This window comes from Geotrypetes seraphini, chromosome 2, assembly GCF_902459505.1.
Source record: "Geotrypetes seraphini chromosome 2, aGeoSer1.1, whole genome shotgun sequence".
In the NCBI taxonomy this organism is placed as follows: domain Eukaryota; kingdom Metazoa; phylum Chordata; class Amphibia; order Gymnophiona; family Dermophiidae; genus Geotrypetes; species Geotrypetes seraphini.
This window is the reverse complement of record NC_047085.1, coordinates 103,390,301-103,407,152: the sequence shown is the minus strand read 5'-3', so window position 1 is coordinate 103,407,152 and position 16,852 is coordinate 103,390,301. Positions and strand designations below refer to the sequence as shown.

The window sequence follows — 16,852 nt, the reverse complement described above, 5'->3', positions numbered from 1 at the left end:
GAAAAAGCATAATTTATCAAACATCGAAAAAGGCATGTTCATCAGCTACCAGGCCAAGGGTGGCAGCATTTCAGAAACAGCAGCACAAGCCATCGATGCAAGAGGTGAAAGTCAGCTGCACAGGTTGGTACGGGCCAATCGACACACTACCATGGAGCAAATCACCATCCAAATGAACCAGGAGGCTTCCAGATGTGTGTCCAAAATGACTATGCAGCAAATCCTGTTGTGAATGGGGCTCCAGAGCAGATGGTTGGTGACTGCACCCATGCTCATGAGGTTTATCGCAAAAAACAGCTGCAATTTGCACAGGAGTACTGACATTGGACTTGCATTGACTGGCATTGCATTGGTTGCCTTCTCCAATGAGTCACATTCTGAATTCCATCGAACAGATGGACTTGGTGTGTCAGGCGTGAAACCGTTGAGAACACACACCCAGGAACCACTGCTGAACGTACACACGGTAGCGTTAAGGTCTGGGTCCCTTGATACCCCTGGAAGGCACTCTCAACTGATATGGGTATCTCTCCATCCTTGCCAATAAAATACAGTAGACTCTCAGTTATCCGGCAACCATGGGTAAATGCCGATTAAATGTAGTTTCTGGTTGCTTGACAGTTTCCATTAAAATTAGGCCTAACATACTATACCATACCATAAACTCTGTATTGATTTGATATTAATATTGAAATATAGTAAATAAAAGCAAATAACTCCCCTATCCTAATGCCTGAAATTCCTTTCTGCCTTTTCCTTTCAGGTTCAAGCCTCCTGCTTTCCCTCTCTCACGCCAACTACAGTTTTGTCTCCCTTCCCACCTCTTCCTTTCTGGTCTGAGTCACTCTCTCTTCCTCTATCATCCCTCCAGCCCCACTTGTAGTTCCAGCATCTATTCCTTCCTTCCCACCCTCCTTTATGATCTGGCCACTTTCTCTCCCCCCCACCCTTCTTTGCCCCCGTGCTTATGTTTCCAGGATCCATCTCCCCTCCAGTACTCTTCACTCTGCAGGTCTAGCATCAGTGTTCCTTTCTCCTCCCACCTCCCAGGGTCTACAACCCCTCCCCCCTTACTTGCCAGCGGCTCTCCCAAAGAATCAGTAGAAACCACTAATCTCCCTCCCTCATAACCCCTGAAGTAGCAGCAGTCGGTCCTGACAACCCCACCTCCCTCCCTTCCGTCCGTGAAGCAGCAGCTGGTCTTAACAACCCCACTCCCTCACTTACCTGAAGCAGTAGTGGCAGCCGGTGAGCAGAGCTGGCAGGACCTTTTTTCCTCTGCTACGTCGGAAGTGACTCGGCAGAGGAAAGACCTTTCTGGGGCTGGTCAGAAGCAGCCTGTTTATGGTGCTGCCTCTGCTCACCAGCAGCAGAGGCTGCTGCTACTGCTTCAGGGAAGGGAGGAAGGTTTAGTTTCACCTCCTGTTGCATTGAGTTGCTAATATTGTTTGCATTGCTATCTTTACTACCATCACACCTTGTCTTTTGCTGGGGGTGGTCTCCATAACTGTCCTTCATATGTACACCACCCCCACTTTCTAGTTTAAATGCCTTGAAACATACGGGTTCAAGCACAATTATTTTACAACTGGATTTGAGTAGTGCTTTTGACTTAGTTGGCCATGATATATTACTAGCATGCTTGGATTCTATCGGAATTTCAGGTAGGGTATGGAACTGGTTTCAAGGGTTTTTGAAAAATAGGTCTTACCAGATAGTCAGTGCTGGTCAATACTCTACCAGATGGGTAAATGAAAGTGGAGTCCCTCAGGGTTTACCACTTTCTCCAACTTTATTTAATGTTTACTTAGCACCTTTATGTTATTTATTACATAGTTTACAGGTAAAATTTTATGTTTACGCAGATGACATTTCAATACTCATCCCTTTAACTGAACTCACTTCAGAAGTGTTAAATTATATAGCTTTTATTCATACACAAGTGGAAATTTGGACATCTATATTTAGATTTAAATTAAATCTGGGCAAATAAAAATTCTTTCTAGCTAGTCCTAATGAAAACATTACTGAAACAACTTTACTTTTAAATGGTCAATCTTATTCGATATCTCCTACACTGAAAATTTTAGGGGTTATTTTAGATCAGTCCTTATCTTTTAAGGCCCATACAGATTCTCTGGTTAAGAGATGTTTTATTGTCCTCTGGAAACTAAACTAAACTAAACCTTAAGTTTGTATACCGCATCATCTCCACAGAAGTGGAGCTCGACACGGTTTACAGGAATTAATAAAGAAAGGAACTCCAATGGAAAGAAGGGCTTAGTAAAAAGGAAAGAAAGAGGGGACTTAGTATAGTGGAGAGGGAGGGAGTAGTTACATTTTAGAGAAAAGCCAAGTTTTCAAATGTTTTCTGAAGCGTTGGAGGGAGGTCGAACTCCGAAGAGGGGCAGTAAATTACGCAGGAAACTGCGTACTATTAGGAAATATTTTGATTTTATATCATTTAAAATCCTTGTTCAATCTTCAATCCTTTCAATATTGGATTATTGTAATGTTATTTATCTGGGATCGTATAAAATAACTACTAGCCGACTAACAATTATACAAAATACAGCTATTCATTTGATTTTTCATCTGAAAAAACACGATCATATCAGTATATATTATCAAAAAGCTTCATTGGCTACCGTTTGAGGTTAGAGTGTTATTTAAATTTGGATGCATTTGTTTTAAACTTTTATTTGGCTTAGCGACGGCTTATCTTGTTTCTCATTTTAGTTTTTTTTATTTCTAAGAAAAATATTCGTAGATCTGGTTGGTTTTATTTTCCTTCAGCAAATACATGTCATTACAAAAAATTTTGGATAGGACCTTAGCATTCAATAAATAAAAAAAAGGGCCTTAGCATTCCAAGCAGGATTAATTAATTCATGTTTGAATCTTCTCGTTTCTCCATTTCTTACTTACTAACAGTTTCAAAAAGATCTTAAAATCCACTTATTTAAACAATATAATATACATTACTGATTTTCATATTATCATGTAGTTATAATGTACTTTTAATCTTTTAATCTATACTTATTTTAGTTTATATGGGAGGGGATTATTCATTAGTTTTAATGCTTGTATTAGTTACTTAGAATTTTATTATGTAAGATATTATTATATTGTATGCTGAGTACCTATTGTGTAAACCGCTATGAACTGCTGGTTAGGCGGTATATAAAAATAAATTATTTTTTATTATACTGTCTGAATTTTTCAGCAAGGATTCTTTTTCCTGCTATAGTAAGATGTAGCCAATCATTGCGATATAGTCTCTTGTCTTTCCATGTATTTCTCCATCCTCCAATGTACCTAAAGTCTTCTTGATGATACCAGTCTTTGAGCTACCTATTGAAGTCCTCTGTGTTTTTAACTCTTTCCTCTCCCTTTTCGTATGTAGGCAATACTTCTGAGAAAGCTACAGTCTTTACAAAAGGTTTAAGCCCTTCCCTAGCTCCCAAAAAGCTTTCTGGTGCTGCAAGTGGGGAGTTGTTGGCTAGGTCATTTTTTCCCAGATGGGTAACAACATCAGTGTTAAAATTCTTACTTTCTTCCTTAATTATAGTATTTGCCTGGTACTCCTGGTAGCTGAGAATCTTGGAGGGCATTTCATTATTTTGGTCTCCTAGCCCTATGTTCCAAGGCTCTGATGATGGAATCACTCAGCATTAATAGTTTTCTGCTTTGGGCTTTTTTATTTGTGCTTAGGGTGTGCTTTCTCTCTTGAGTTACCGTATTTTTCGCTCCATAAGGCGCGTCTGACCATAAGCTGCACCCTAAATTTAGAGGAGGAAAACAAGAAAAACACATCCTGAACCAAATTCTCCCTGCCAGGCTCTGCACCCATCCCCACACTCCTTGCCAGGCTTTGTACCCTGTCCCCCCTCTGGTGGTCTAGTGGTAGGCAGGGACAAGGCACAGATATCAAGGCAGATGACTTTTTAAAATATGCAATGTCACCTCCGTAAACCTATAGAAAAATAGACAAATATAGTGCAAAACATAGACAGCAGATATAAATTCTCAAAACTGACATATTTTGATAACTAAATTTAAAATAAAATAATTTCTCCTCCCTTTGGTTGTCTGGTAATTTCTTTCTTTCTTTCTTCAGGCCCAACAATTGTCCCTTCCTTCCTTCCTCCTATGTTCCCCTCACTGTCTTCCAGCCTTTGTTCTCTCCCCCCCCCCACTCAGGCCCAACAATTGTCCCTTCCTCTCTCCCTTCTATGTTCCCCTCACTGCATTCCAGCCTTTGTTCTCTTCCCCCCCCAACTCAAGCCCAACAATTACTGGTATTCCTTCCTCCCTCCTTCCTATGTTTCCCTTACTGCCTTCCAGCCTTTGTCCTCTTCTGCTGGTGCCGGCTGATTGCCTATAGGATGTGCCTCTCGCAACGAGAGGCATGTTCTGTAGGCAGTCAGCCAGTGCCAACGCCTCTCCTCCTCCCCAGTGCTGGGCTGTATAAAGAGAGGCGTAGTCAGTAGAAGGAAGAAGGTGTTGATGGCCCCTGTACAGGTCATTGGTAAGGCCCCACTTGGAGTATTGTGTTCAGTTTTGGAGACCGTATCTGACGAAGGACATAAGAAGACTTGAGGCGGTCCAGAGGAGGGCGACGAAAATGATAGGAGGCTTGCGCCAGAAGACATATGAGGAGAGACTGGAAGCCCTGAATATGTATACCTAGAGGAAAGGAGAGACAGGGGAGATATGATTCAGACGTTCAAATACTTGAAGGGTATTAACGTAGAACAAAATCTTTTCCAGAGAAAGGGAAATGGTAAAAACCAGAGGACATAATGTGAGGTTGAGGGGTGGTAGATTAAGGGGCAATGTTAGGAAGTTCTACTTTATGGAGAAGGTAGTGGATGCCTGGAATGCGCTCCCGAGAGAGGTGGTGGAGAGTAAAACTGTGACTGAGTTCAAAGAAGCGTGGGATGAACACAGAGGATTTAGAATCAGAAAATAATATTAAATATTGAACTAAGGCCAGTACTGGGCAGACTTGCACGGTCTGTATCTGTATATGGACATTTGGTGGAAGATGGGCTGGGGAGGGCTTCAATGGCTGGGAGGGTATAGATGGGCTGGAGTAAGTCTTAACAGAGATTTTGGCAGTTGGAACCCAAGCATAATACCAGGTAAAGCTTTGGATTCTTGCCCAGAAATAGCTAAGAAGAAAAAAATTAAAAAATTTAAATTGAATCAGGTTGGGCAGACTGGATGGACCATTTGGGTCTTTATCTGCCGTCATCTACTATGTTATTATGTTACTATTTTGAGTTACCTACCCCTTTATATGACCTTAAATTAGCCACCATATTTCTAATTTTTGTTCTTTTTGTATAGTAAGCTCTTTGGAGAAGAAATATCATACACAACCATATAAGTTATCTAGGTACATAGATAGAAACATAGAAACATGATGGCAGATAAAGGCCAAATGGTCCATCCATTCTGCAGTAACCATCATCTTTCTCTCTCCGAGAGATTCCATGTGCCTATCCCAGGCCCTTTTGGATTCAGACACAGTCTCTGTTTCCACCACCTCATCTGGGAAACTGTTCCATGTATCTACAACCCTTTCTGTAAAAAACGTATTTCAAAGAGCATATAATTAACCTGTGGAAGTCATGCCTACTAATACTGTAAAGACAAATGCACTTCCTCCTCTGTATTCACGATGATTGGGACTGAACAGACCCGTGAATCCTGAAAAACCGCGAATAACTTTCCCATAAGTTATTCACGGTTTTCTGTTTTAAAAACCTAGAGAATATGATAAAACCGCGAATAACCTGACCTGTTCCTGTGAAGAAAGTGCAGCAATTTTCTCTGTGAAAGTTGGGAGCAGCGATTTTTCTGTGCACGCTGGAAGCAGTGATTTTCTCTGTATAGTTATCACTGGTCACCAGGTGAGAGGAGAACATAAACTTTTTTTTTTTCAAATTCTTTATTCGTTTTAAAAGCCAACATAAAGTGCAACAGATTAACAACAAATTGATAAAATAAACAGCACTCATAACAATTAAATAATAAGGTAAGTACATATCCCACCCTGGATGTGTATAACACTCATTCAGAAATCAAAGGGTAATGCTAATGATCAAAATTTTGTTAATGGATCCCAAATCTCTTTGAATTTATTATAGTGTTTCCCACCAAAAGTATAATTTATTCTATCCCAATTTTTCGTGATTAGCTGCATAGCAACTCCTGTCATGATAAGGAGTAATCTATTCTTATTTGCACTGAATGGACTCTTGGGCATTAATAGTGTTCCAAACAACACTACGTCATATGACAATGACAGTGAGATCTCCAATATCATATTGATTTGACCCTATATGGATCTCCAAAATCTAAGTATCAACAAACAATAGACCAACAGGTGATCCAGTGCCCCTATATCTAGATGACAATGCCAGCATCTATTAGACTTAGAACTATCTAACTTTTGCAAACAAACAGGGGTCCAGAAAATTCTATATAACAGAAAAAACCAAGTCTGTCTCATAGATGCTGTACATCTCATCCTCCAAGCCCAAATCCATGGCCACTGAGTAGCAGAAATCTGCTGCTTTATCTCAATGCTCCAAATGTCTTTTAGACTAGTTTTAGGTTTCTTATTCAAATAGTCAGATATTAATTTATACCACTTGGCTGCCTGAAGCCCTAGCAAATCTGTCTAGAAGCATAGGGCCAGCAAGCTATACTGATTATTTAAATTGCGCCAATTAGGGAACCCCTTCTGAAAGGCCTGCTTCAACTGCAACCACTTATATACTTGAGACCTTGCAATGCCAAATGACTGTTGCAGTTGTGAAAAATCAAGCATTTTACTATTTGATAACACATCATCTAACATGCGTATGCCTGCCTGCAACCAATGCTTTCAGAGGATCTTAGACTCACCAATTTGAATCTTGGAGTTCAACCATAAGGACTGACACATGGATTGATGAATCGGAATAGGTATTAAGTTATTAATAAATTTTAAGGTATGCCATGTGGAGAATAAAATTATATTGTCCTTATAAATCCTAGGTAACTTGATACTTAAAACATGATACAATCACAATGGAGACAGGAGCTGATATTCTAATATTAGCCATGAGTTCAAGAAGGATCCAATACATACCCTGCCGCATAAGAAAAGCTTGATGGTATCTGTAGAAATTTGGAAAATTTACCCCACCTGCCGCAATTAGTTTTTGTAAAGACACTAAAGCAATTCTAGCAGGTTTACCCAAGCAAAACAAATTTAGTGAGAATTCCATTAAATTTTTTTTTTTTTTAATCTTTATTCATTTTTAAAACTCACAATAAGTGTAACATATATTACATAAACTCCTGTGATAAGGCCAACACAAAACTCAAAAGTAACCTCAGCTCAATACATAGATATGAAGACTTAATTTCTCAAGTGCCCAAGGTCAACGGCCAGAACTAATCATAGTTGTTGAACCAATAGCTGAGCTATCATCGAATACAGTCTTATTTTCTCTAAGAGCTTTTTATGTTCCTATTGTATAGATGGCATATTATAGACTGTTACTCATATTATAATACATTATTGAGGCGCTGGTTATATTGCTGTAAGAGAGTGGTACTTAGCTCAGGTAGAAAAACGCCCGGCGAAATTCCCACGCCCAAAATGCTGACGGAAGATCTCCGTTTCGCTCTGTTACAAATAATCAGAGCTTCTTCAGAACAGCATGGTGTTTGAGCTTCAATACTAGAATAAAAAGATAGAAACATCTTTATTATAGCAGTTATTGCTGTTAAACCCTTTATAGCTGCAAACTTGCTTAGTTAATGTGTCCTTACAGCAATATAACCAGCGCCTCAATAACGTATTATAATATGAGTAACAGTCTATAATATGCCATCTATACAATAGGAACATAAAAAGCTCTTAGAGAAAATAAGACTGTATTTGATGATAGCCCAGCTATTGGTTCAACAACCAAGATTAGTTCTGGCCGTTGACCTTGGGCACTTGAGAAATTAAGTCTTCAGCTCTATGTATTGAGCTGAGGTTACTTTTGAGTTTTGTGTTGGCCTTATCACAGGAGTTTAAGTAAGGTTACTATTTTGATTGAGTGAGTTTATTAACATATATTACAATCATTTTATACTTTAACATCACTTAGGGGTCCTTTTATCAAGCCGCGCTAGTGGGATTAGCGCGTCGGACATTTCATCACGCGCTAACCCCCATGGCCAGCTAAAAAACTAACACATGCTCAATGCAGGCGTTAGCAGTTAGCACGGCAGGTGGTTTAACGCGCGGTATTACGCGTGTTAAACCCCTACCACAGCTTGATAAAAGGACCCCTTAATATATCATCAAATTCTAACTCGCATCAAATATCCCCCCTCCCTTATAACCAACAATTATTCCTAAGCAAAAGAAATCATAAAATTTCCCCACCCCACCCTGGACATGTATGAACAAAATGGAAAAAAAACAAAAGGGAAAAAATTAATATTTATTCTATGCAGTAATTTCAATCTTTACAGTATCTTGTTAATGGCTCCCACCAAAAGCTATAATTCAGCCTATCCCAATTTTTCCAATTATTCATAATCTGTTGTATGGCAACCCCTGTCATAATGAGTAGAAGCTTATTATTATTAGATGATATTTGGCTTTTAGCCCTCATTGACATGCCAACAATACAGTGTCATAGGATAATGCCACCAGATTATCTAACAAACTATTTGACCCATATTGACTTTCAAAAAGCAAGTATCCGTGGACAATAGAATAACAAATGATCTAATGTCCCAGCTTCTATTAGATTTAGAGCTAACTTCTGTAAACAAACCGGGGTCCAAAATGCTCTATGTAACAGAAAAAAACAAGTTTGTCTCATAAATGCAGACACTGTACATCTCATCCTCCAAGCCCAAATTGAAAATAAACCTGCACCATACTCATTTGGTAGCAAACTACAGGTAAAATCATCATTTTGATGGTCTGGACTCTCCCCCACCAAGAAACATATAATGAGTTCCAATGCTCACAAATTTCTTTGACTTTCAGCAGTAAGGATTTTACCCTGTATTCAATTGCAATAAATAGAAATACATAAAGCAAACTACTAAATATAGCAAATTAAATGTTAAATATCATTAAAAACCTACATTAAAAGTATTACAAATCAATTTTATATTGAAATTTGCTGAATAACAAGAAAAAGAAGAAACAGAGTTCCATTGTAATTATCTTCCCTTATATGACGTTAAGGGCTCCTTTTACAAAGGTGCGCTAGCGTTTTTAGCGAGCGCTACCCGAAAAACTACCGCCTGCTCAACAGGAGGCAGTAGCAGCTAGCGCGCGCTATTCCACGCATTAAGGCCCTAACACACGTTTGTAAAAGGAGCCCTAAATTCCAATAACCTTACTATATCACCCGCCCCCCCTTACTTCTATACCATAAGGATTATCCAAACCCTCTGAATTAAACCTACTTAGAAAGAGACTGTCTAATTTTAACATACAATTAAGCAGAATTCATTTTTAATTTACTCATCCTCGAACAAACTGAGTTCATCTATATTTGAATAAGAACATTACCAGCCAATAAATATTAAATTAAATAGAAAAATCTATTACTTTAATTATATTTATCAAAGTATCTCATCCCCACTTTAACTAAACAGCAGGCCAAAAAAAAAAAACCTTTTTGTTATGCTAACAATATTATCCCAGTCAAGTTAATATAAAAAAGAATATAGATAAAATCCACATTCACTTTCTTATACGTCTGTGAACAAAATCCATGCAAATCAACCAATCAAGAGTCCCTCCCAATCCACACAATCCCTATCCAACTTTCCTTATGTATCCAACCCCAGCAATATCATTCTCCAATCACACACCTTTACCGCTCACGCACACAACCTAACCTAACTCAACCTACCCAGAACATAAACTTTTGAATCTCAGTCTCAGTGCTCCCGGTTAGCGCCTAAGCCCGGAGCAGCCCAAGCTACCACTGCCTGCAAAGTTACCCTCTAGTGATGCATGTTGAGTGCCAGAATCTCCCTCTTGCACTCTCCTTTTCTCTCACCACCATGGTTAACACAACTTAATCCTGCTCCTTGTTTACATGCCAGGCAGCCATGACACTCCGAATCAGTGTGCAATGCTGGGCGCAGCAATTTTCTCTGTGAAAGTTAGAAGCAGCGATTTTCTCTGTACTCATGGATGATGTAATTTGGGGTGAGTTGCCAAAATGCTAAAAACCACGAATAATCGAAACAAAGTGTAGTGCGATTACAAATATTTAGAAAAGACAGGTCCAAAACAGGCTATTTAATCTAACAATCATGAATAACAACCCTTGTTTCAATGATTCTATAAAACACACACAAAGTTCTCTCTCTCCAAAAACCTATTATGCAAATAAAAATTATTGAAACTTTCTAAGGTAAAATGAAAGTAATGCAGTAGCAACTAAACATTCCTTCGCAGATTTTATTTTAATTATATTTTCTAGATATTGGTTTTAATCTAATAAAAGTTATGTATGAATGCCCCCTGGTGGTCAAAATTTGACCTAATTTAAAAATGCATAAACCATCTGACTCATTTTTCAACACAATATACATAACATGATAACTGAAGTTAGCAACACAAGTATTTTACAGCAATCTACCTATGTTACAAATGAAGCAAAATTTTAGTTTAAGTAAGAAAAAAATTATCATTTTGGTAAACTAATGTATAACTGCAGTAAAAAAAAAGCTCTGGAGCCCAAAACCACCAGGACCCCACTGGGGCCCCCATCAGGACCCACCCCAGCAGACCTGAAGTGGGTAGGAAAGAAAGGCTCCTCAGCCCACCAAGTCCCAATACAGACTAAGCAATGGAATAAAGTTAAACCAGGCAAACCAAATTCGATTTTTTTTAAATTGCCTGGGAGCTGCAGGGAGCTCAGAGGAAAGCACCCAAACAAGGTATATGGACACAAAGGGGTGGGGGGAGGGTGTGGAGGAGCATGCACCAAAGCTCGCCCAGTGGCACGAAAAAGCGAGACTGGAGGCAGCAGAGCAAAACTCTAAACTCGATTAGCTCTAGTCCATGGACCAGGCAACCTGGGAGCAGCCATTGGGTTCAACCAATAGTGCAGAGAGTTAGACCAGGGAACAGCACCAATCAATACAACCCAGTGTGTGCTAAGGTAGAGAAAATACTGGATCTCTCCACTCAGCACAAGTTGTACCCTTGAAGTTATTGGTAAAGATCAGCTTTTCTCTGCCTCCAGCTACAAAGTGCAAAATGGTACCCCCAGTCATTCCAAAAATGCAGCTTTCAATAAATTAAATTCTGCAAGTATTTTCCAGGATTAACAAAAAATATGACAAGAAAATACACTGCTATCACATCTGAATAGTGGCAATAGTCATTCTTAATCATGCTGAAAGCAAGCTGCTCTTTAGGTATGGTCCTTCTACTTCCTAATACCAGTAACCAAGCCTTTTCTTTTATCTGGAAAGTTATTCTAAAATGTATTCTAACCGTTTTAAAAACAATTTTAAATAAGCTGTTACATATAAGGCCTTATTCAGAAAGATTAATTTTAGCTATACATAAAAATGCATACAGTACTAAGTAAGGTCCATTATTTTTATTGTGCAACTGCACCCAACTATAAAGTTGATTGCATCTTAAACCTCTCCAGTATACATACAGCATGGCATCACTTCCCTCCTTATCCCATTCCCTCAGAGCCTTCCTTGGCGACAACTGCACAACTCAACTGAACCCAACTGAAGGGCATCAGCTACCTAGGACATCCAGGCTGTAATCCTGTTCTCTTGTTTACAACCACCAGGCCCTGATCTCCCTGCACGGTCCTACCTCAGCGACTTACGAGCAAGAAGAGCACACTTTCTAACAAACATACTCACTTTTTAACAGGACCCCCTACCCCCCCCCTCTCAGGTCCATTGATAACTATAAAGCACAACTTATTCACAAAGGAACCTCCTAACATCTGCTTCATTTTCTCAGCAGAAACACAACACCCAGGAATGTTTATAGGAATTTTCCCAAATCAAGTAAAGGAATGAACACATCCATATATATATATGCACAAGTACATAGCTGCGGAAAAAAACATGAGGCTCTGCTTTATGCTCCAGTAGTGCTTGCTCCGTTCATCCCTATCCCCGCCGGACTTGGCCGCAATGACAAGTATAAAACATGAAGGGCCGTCACCTCCCATCACCCCCCAACCTCTAAACCTTCCTTACCCAGCGCCACTTCGCAGGCTTTGCGCAGCTGGGAGTGATACGCCTTCTTCACCTCCTTGTCAGCCAGAATCTTCTCTAGGGCGCGGGTGAGGAACATGTTTTTCGTTTTTTTCCCCTCATACATTGAAGCGACGAAGCGACTCCCGGCTGGGGTTGAGCGACGCGGTGTCGCCCACAGTGACAGACACCGGCTCTAGCTCCTTCCTTCTCGCCCCGTTTCTGCGGGAGACCTGGGCCGCTCTCCCACCCGTCCTGTCTCTGCTATCCTGGAGCTGCTGTCAGCGACGGCTCACACTTGGCTGATGTGAGGGCGGCGAGCTCTCTAGGGCCGGCAACAACTGCCAGAGCCTGAATCGGCTTGAGCACTGTCAGTCGCCGCTACCATGACCTATGGCTCACGGGGCTACCCTCTCTTCCCACCTCAGGAAAACGTGTGTGTAAATGCAGGCGGCGGTGTTGTTAATATTATTATTGTAACTGTATCTCCTGCGGTCAGCATTAATTTTGCGTTTTAGTTATCTCGTCGGACGCGGAAATCCGCCGCCGCCGCTCCTGTATTAGCAACCTGTTCTCGCCATGTTGGAAAGGAAATGACGTCACATAGCACGCACGGACCCTTAGAAAACGTCCGCTTGGGGGCGGGGAGGGGGGAAGGGAGCGCGGGCAGGTAAGGATAGAGCGGAGAGGGAAAGGGGGTGGGGCAGGTAAGGGAAACGAGAAGCTTTGCTAGCCCGAGCTGTAATGGTGTCATGTGATTTTATATTTATCTTTCGTGTATTTTTGAAAGAAGAAATGCGTGTAAGATCAGCAAGCAGATCACGTATAATGTTAATGCTGTGATGCAGAGGGTGTTGTATATTTTGGACCAATGAGCATCTTTTTTTGTTAGTTAAGATTTAGCCCACATTTTACTACTTTATTTTTTTTTTATATTTGATTTTAATTTTAGGTAAAGTGGTAGGGTAGTCGTGTTAGTCTTTCTTAAAAATAAAACAAAATACTATAATACCTTTTATTGGCATTTTTTTATTATTAGCTTTCGAAAATAACACCTTCTAATGAGAGTTTCAGAAACATAAAGGCATTCCAATGATATTCTCATGGAGAAGGTAGGATGGGGGAAGAGAGAGAGAGACAGGTGGGTGATCAGACAAAGCAGACTAGATGGGCCATTTGGCCTTTATCTGCCATCATGTTTCTAAAGCAGTATAGTAGAATTCACACCATAAAACAATGTGCACTACATTTGAGGATGAGTGTGTGTGATCCTCTTATGGTGAATGTTTTTCCCATAATGGACTAACATGGCTACCCCACCTTACTAAATGTATCTTTATTGTAAACCATTTCTATCCCATGTACTGTCAAATATATCTTTATTGTAAACCGCTTCGAACTTCACGGTATAGCGGTATATAAGAAATAAATTATTATGATTATTACCCAAGATTGAAGATACCTCATACATATGTATGAGGAAACAAATAAGCACATTTATAGAAAAAAGAACCAAACTGAACAGTTACCTTTACTTTCCCACAATCTGCAAAAAGAACTTCTAGTATGATAGACACATTCCTGAACCTTCTGCTGTCAACCTATTCCCACCAGAATTCTTGTAGAGAGCCTCATTAGCATTCTTTTGCTCCATCTCCCATCCCTCTGGGCTGTCCTCCAATTCCTCGGTTGTCTCTAGAGGTGAGATGGTATGAGCCCATCTTTTCTGCTCTTATTTTTACATTAAATTTGATTTTTGCTTACCATTTGTGAGTGCTGCAGATGATCCCAATCTTGGGGCATCTCTGGCTGTGGGAAAGCACAGACTCTAAGGTCAGAGGTCTGCTTCCATGTTTGGAGGCTCAGGGACCAATCCCTTGGGAGCAAGGCTCGCCCCAGGTTCGGTCTACAGTGGGTTTGAGCGCAGGCTGAGTGGCTCCATGATGGTTTTTCCAGGATCAACGACAACTGCTTTCCTCCCCCCCTCCCCCATCTGCATGCACAAGGTTCCAGTGGGGATTGAGGACTCCGGCCAGTTCGTTGAAGCATGAGAGGCAGTCTGAAGAGACAATCAGTCCAGATTCCAGGCTCTTTTGAGGCAGACATTTTCCCTGTGGGCTGTCTGTAGCTTCCTCACAAGCAGCTCCCAGCACATAGCATGGCACAGTAACAGGCTGGCAACCTTTAAATCAGAATTGGGTTTTTTTTGTGTGTGTGTGTGTGTATGTTTTGGTGTTAGAGCCAGGGTCCCCCCACCTCTAAAATCTCAAAATCGCTAGTTTTTGGACCCGAGTGTAGCTCCCCCCAGGCCGTTTAAGGTGCTAAAATCACTGCTGCAGTGGCCATCTTGGATTTTATGATTTGAAATTAAAAGCCTCTATCTGCCTCAAAAACATCTCGATTTTGATTTTAAAAAAAACAAAAAACAGGTGTGATAGACTCCTTAGGCCAAGATACATTGGATTCATGCCAGATTTGTGCTGGATTGTCTGTGTGCCACGTACCACTCGACACGTGAGGGGGGGGGCAGGAGCTGCTGGCTTAGCTTCCTCTTGTTCCTTGGTGGTGTTAGTGCCCAGATGGTGCAAGGGCTAGGGAAAAAAGTCCAGGTTCAAGCCAGGGAGCAGCACAAGTGCATCCTGGGCAAAGTGCAGCCGTGCCACTGCTGCAAAACTCTAGAAAGGAGGTAATGAGCATCAACATGGGCCGTCTGACCATCCTGGATAAGGGTTTCCCCCTGAATTCATCAATATGATGTTTGAAGCTTACATGATTAATAAGGGCCCTCAGAGATGGCAGCCATGCTGGCGCCGGGGGTTCCTCCCTAAGAGCAGTTCCCCAGCATAGTGCCATGCACAAGACAGGGAATCCACCCTAAGGAAAACTGGGACAAAGAGGGCTCTGTATCAATGCCTTTACTGTCCCAGTCGGGGTCTTCTGTAGCAGGAGATGCTGCTTCATCTCTAGGGGAGGCTGGATCTGGATTTGATGGAGGCCCTTGATCTCAGAGAGGACCCAACTGTGCACAGACTGTTTAAGCCCTAAGTGCTTTTGGAGGTGATCACGGAATCCCTACTGGAATTAAAGATAGAGACACCACAGTCCTCTGCCACACAGTGCTTGCTTATGAGCAGAACAAAAGGAAAGGCACATTTCCCCTTCTCATCAACAAGCAAAAAACACAGGAAACAAACACCTCTGCACCAATGAAATCCAATACACAAGAGCAGAAGGGGCCAGGTTTTCAAACTTTAATAGCAACCAGTAGTGCGAAACAAATGAATGAGTCAATCAACCAGTCATAAAAACATCTTGCAAGTTATGTGACTCGACACGCAACGTGTTTCGGCTAAAACTCCTGCAGCAGGAGACCATATATACCCTAGTAAAAACAAACCAATCAAAATCAATTCCGTAAAGGTAATCAGTTCCGTAAGGATATGTGCAAGTCCTTGCTCATTGGGTTCAGGCTCCAGCAATACAATCTGGTGCTTCATAGCCATCCCGCACTCACTCTTCTTCAGATTCACTGCACCAAGAGCGGCACGGCAAAAGGGGAGGCTGCACACTCCTGTCCAGGATTCCCGGTACTACCTCCTAGCAGCTCCCTCTCCCACGGATCTGACTCGGCTGTCTCTGGTACTGTCCCACCACTGATTCCGCAGCCACTGAACGCAGAAAACTGAAAAACAAGCACTACTGGTTGCTATTAAAGTTTGAAGACCTGGCCTGGCCTCTCCCTTCTCATCAAAACATTACAGAAATGCTGATGGACCATTGGGAGGTCCTAGAGGGGCCCCTTCAGGTGGCCAAAACCATGGCAAAGCTCTGCCCAATGGATGCTGAATTTAACCAGCTCTTTGTTCCACTGAAAGTGGATTCCTTAGTGGCACAAGTTACCAAGTGTACCTCCTTTCCCAGTGAAAGTGGTGTGGTTTTAAATGATGCCCAGACCACAGGCTGGATTTTGTTTATAAGAAACTCTTTATAAGGACATTTACTTTTTGGGAAAGGTCTGGATGATCTTATAGCCAGTGTACAGGACTGTAAGCCAAAGACCTTACTGGACAGAAGTCCTCAAACACCTAGGGGGTCAGGGCGCAGTAATTTTCGGACCACAAGACAATATCGCCAGTTCTCAGGAGCTTGGGACAGGAGCACCATTACAGCTCAGGAGCTTGGACAGAGGACCATTACATCTCAGGAGCTTGGGATACAGATCATTTCTGTTCTGCCTTCATTTTATGTGGGGACTTTCTCAATTCATGTATAATCAAGTGTATATGTGTTTATTCTAAAATGTGTAAGTAAAATGTGCTCTGTGGACTAAAATCCCCAATAAGCTTTGCTTCTCCCAGAGAGCCAGGCTGCAACCACAGAACTTAAGCCCACCCTTCTTTAGCTTCTGGGAGAGAACAGTATTAGAGAATGACACGGGGAAAAATTCTGTCCCCGTCACTGCCCCATCCCCATCCTCTTCACTGCACCGTCCCCGCCATCCCCTTCACCACCCCGTCCCCGTCTCTGCCGTCCCCTTCACCGCCCTGTCACCGTCCCCGCTGTCCCTTTCACCACCCCG

General features: G+C 41.4%; 1 protein-coding gene across 1 annotated transcript in view; it reads right to left on the bottom strand.

The window, feature by feature from the left end:
* ARFGEF1 (ADP ribosylation factor guanine nucleotide exchange factor 1) overlaps window positions 1–12,877 on the bottom strand; it is a 382,919-nt gene extending 370,042 nt beyond the window's left edge. Inside the window, exon 1 of the mRNA XM_033933351.1 lies at window positions 12,277–12,877. Within this exon, the coding sequence (XP_033789242.1) occupies window positions 12,277–12,400 (124 nt within the window). The 5' untranslated portion in view covers window positions 12,401–12,877. The remainder of the gene's footprint in view (window positions 1–12,276) is intronic.
* Between the last annotated feature and the right edge of the window lie 3,975 nt (window positions 12,878–16,852).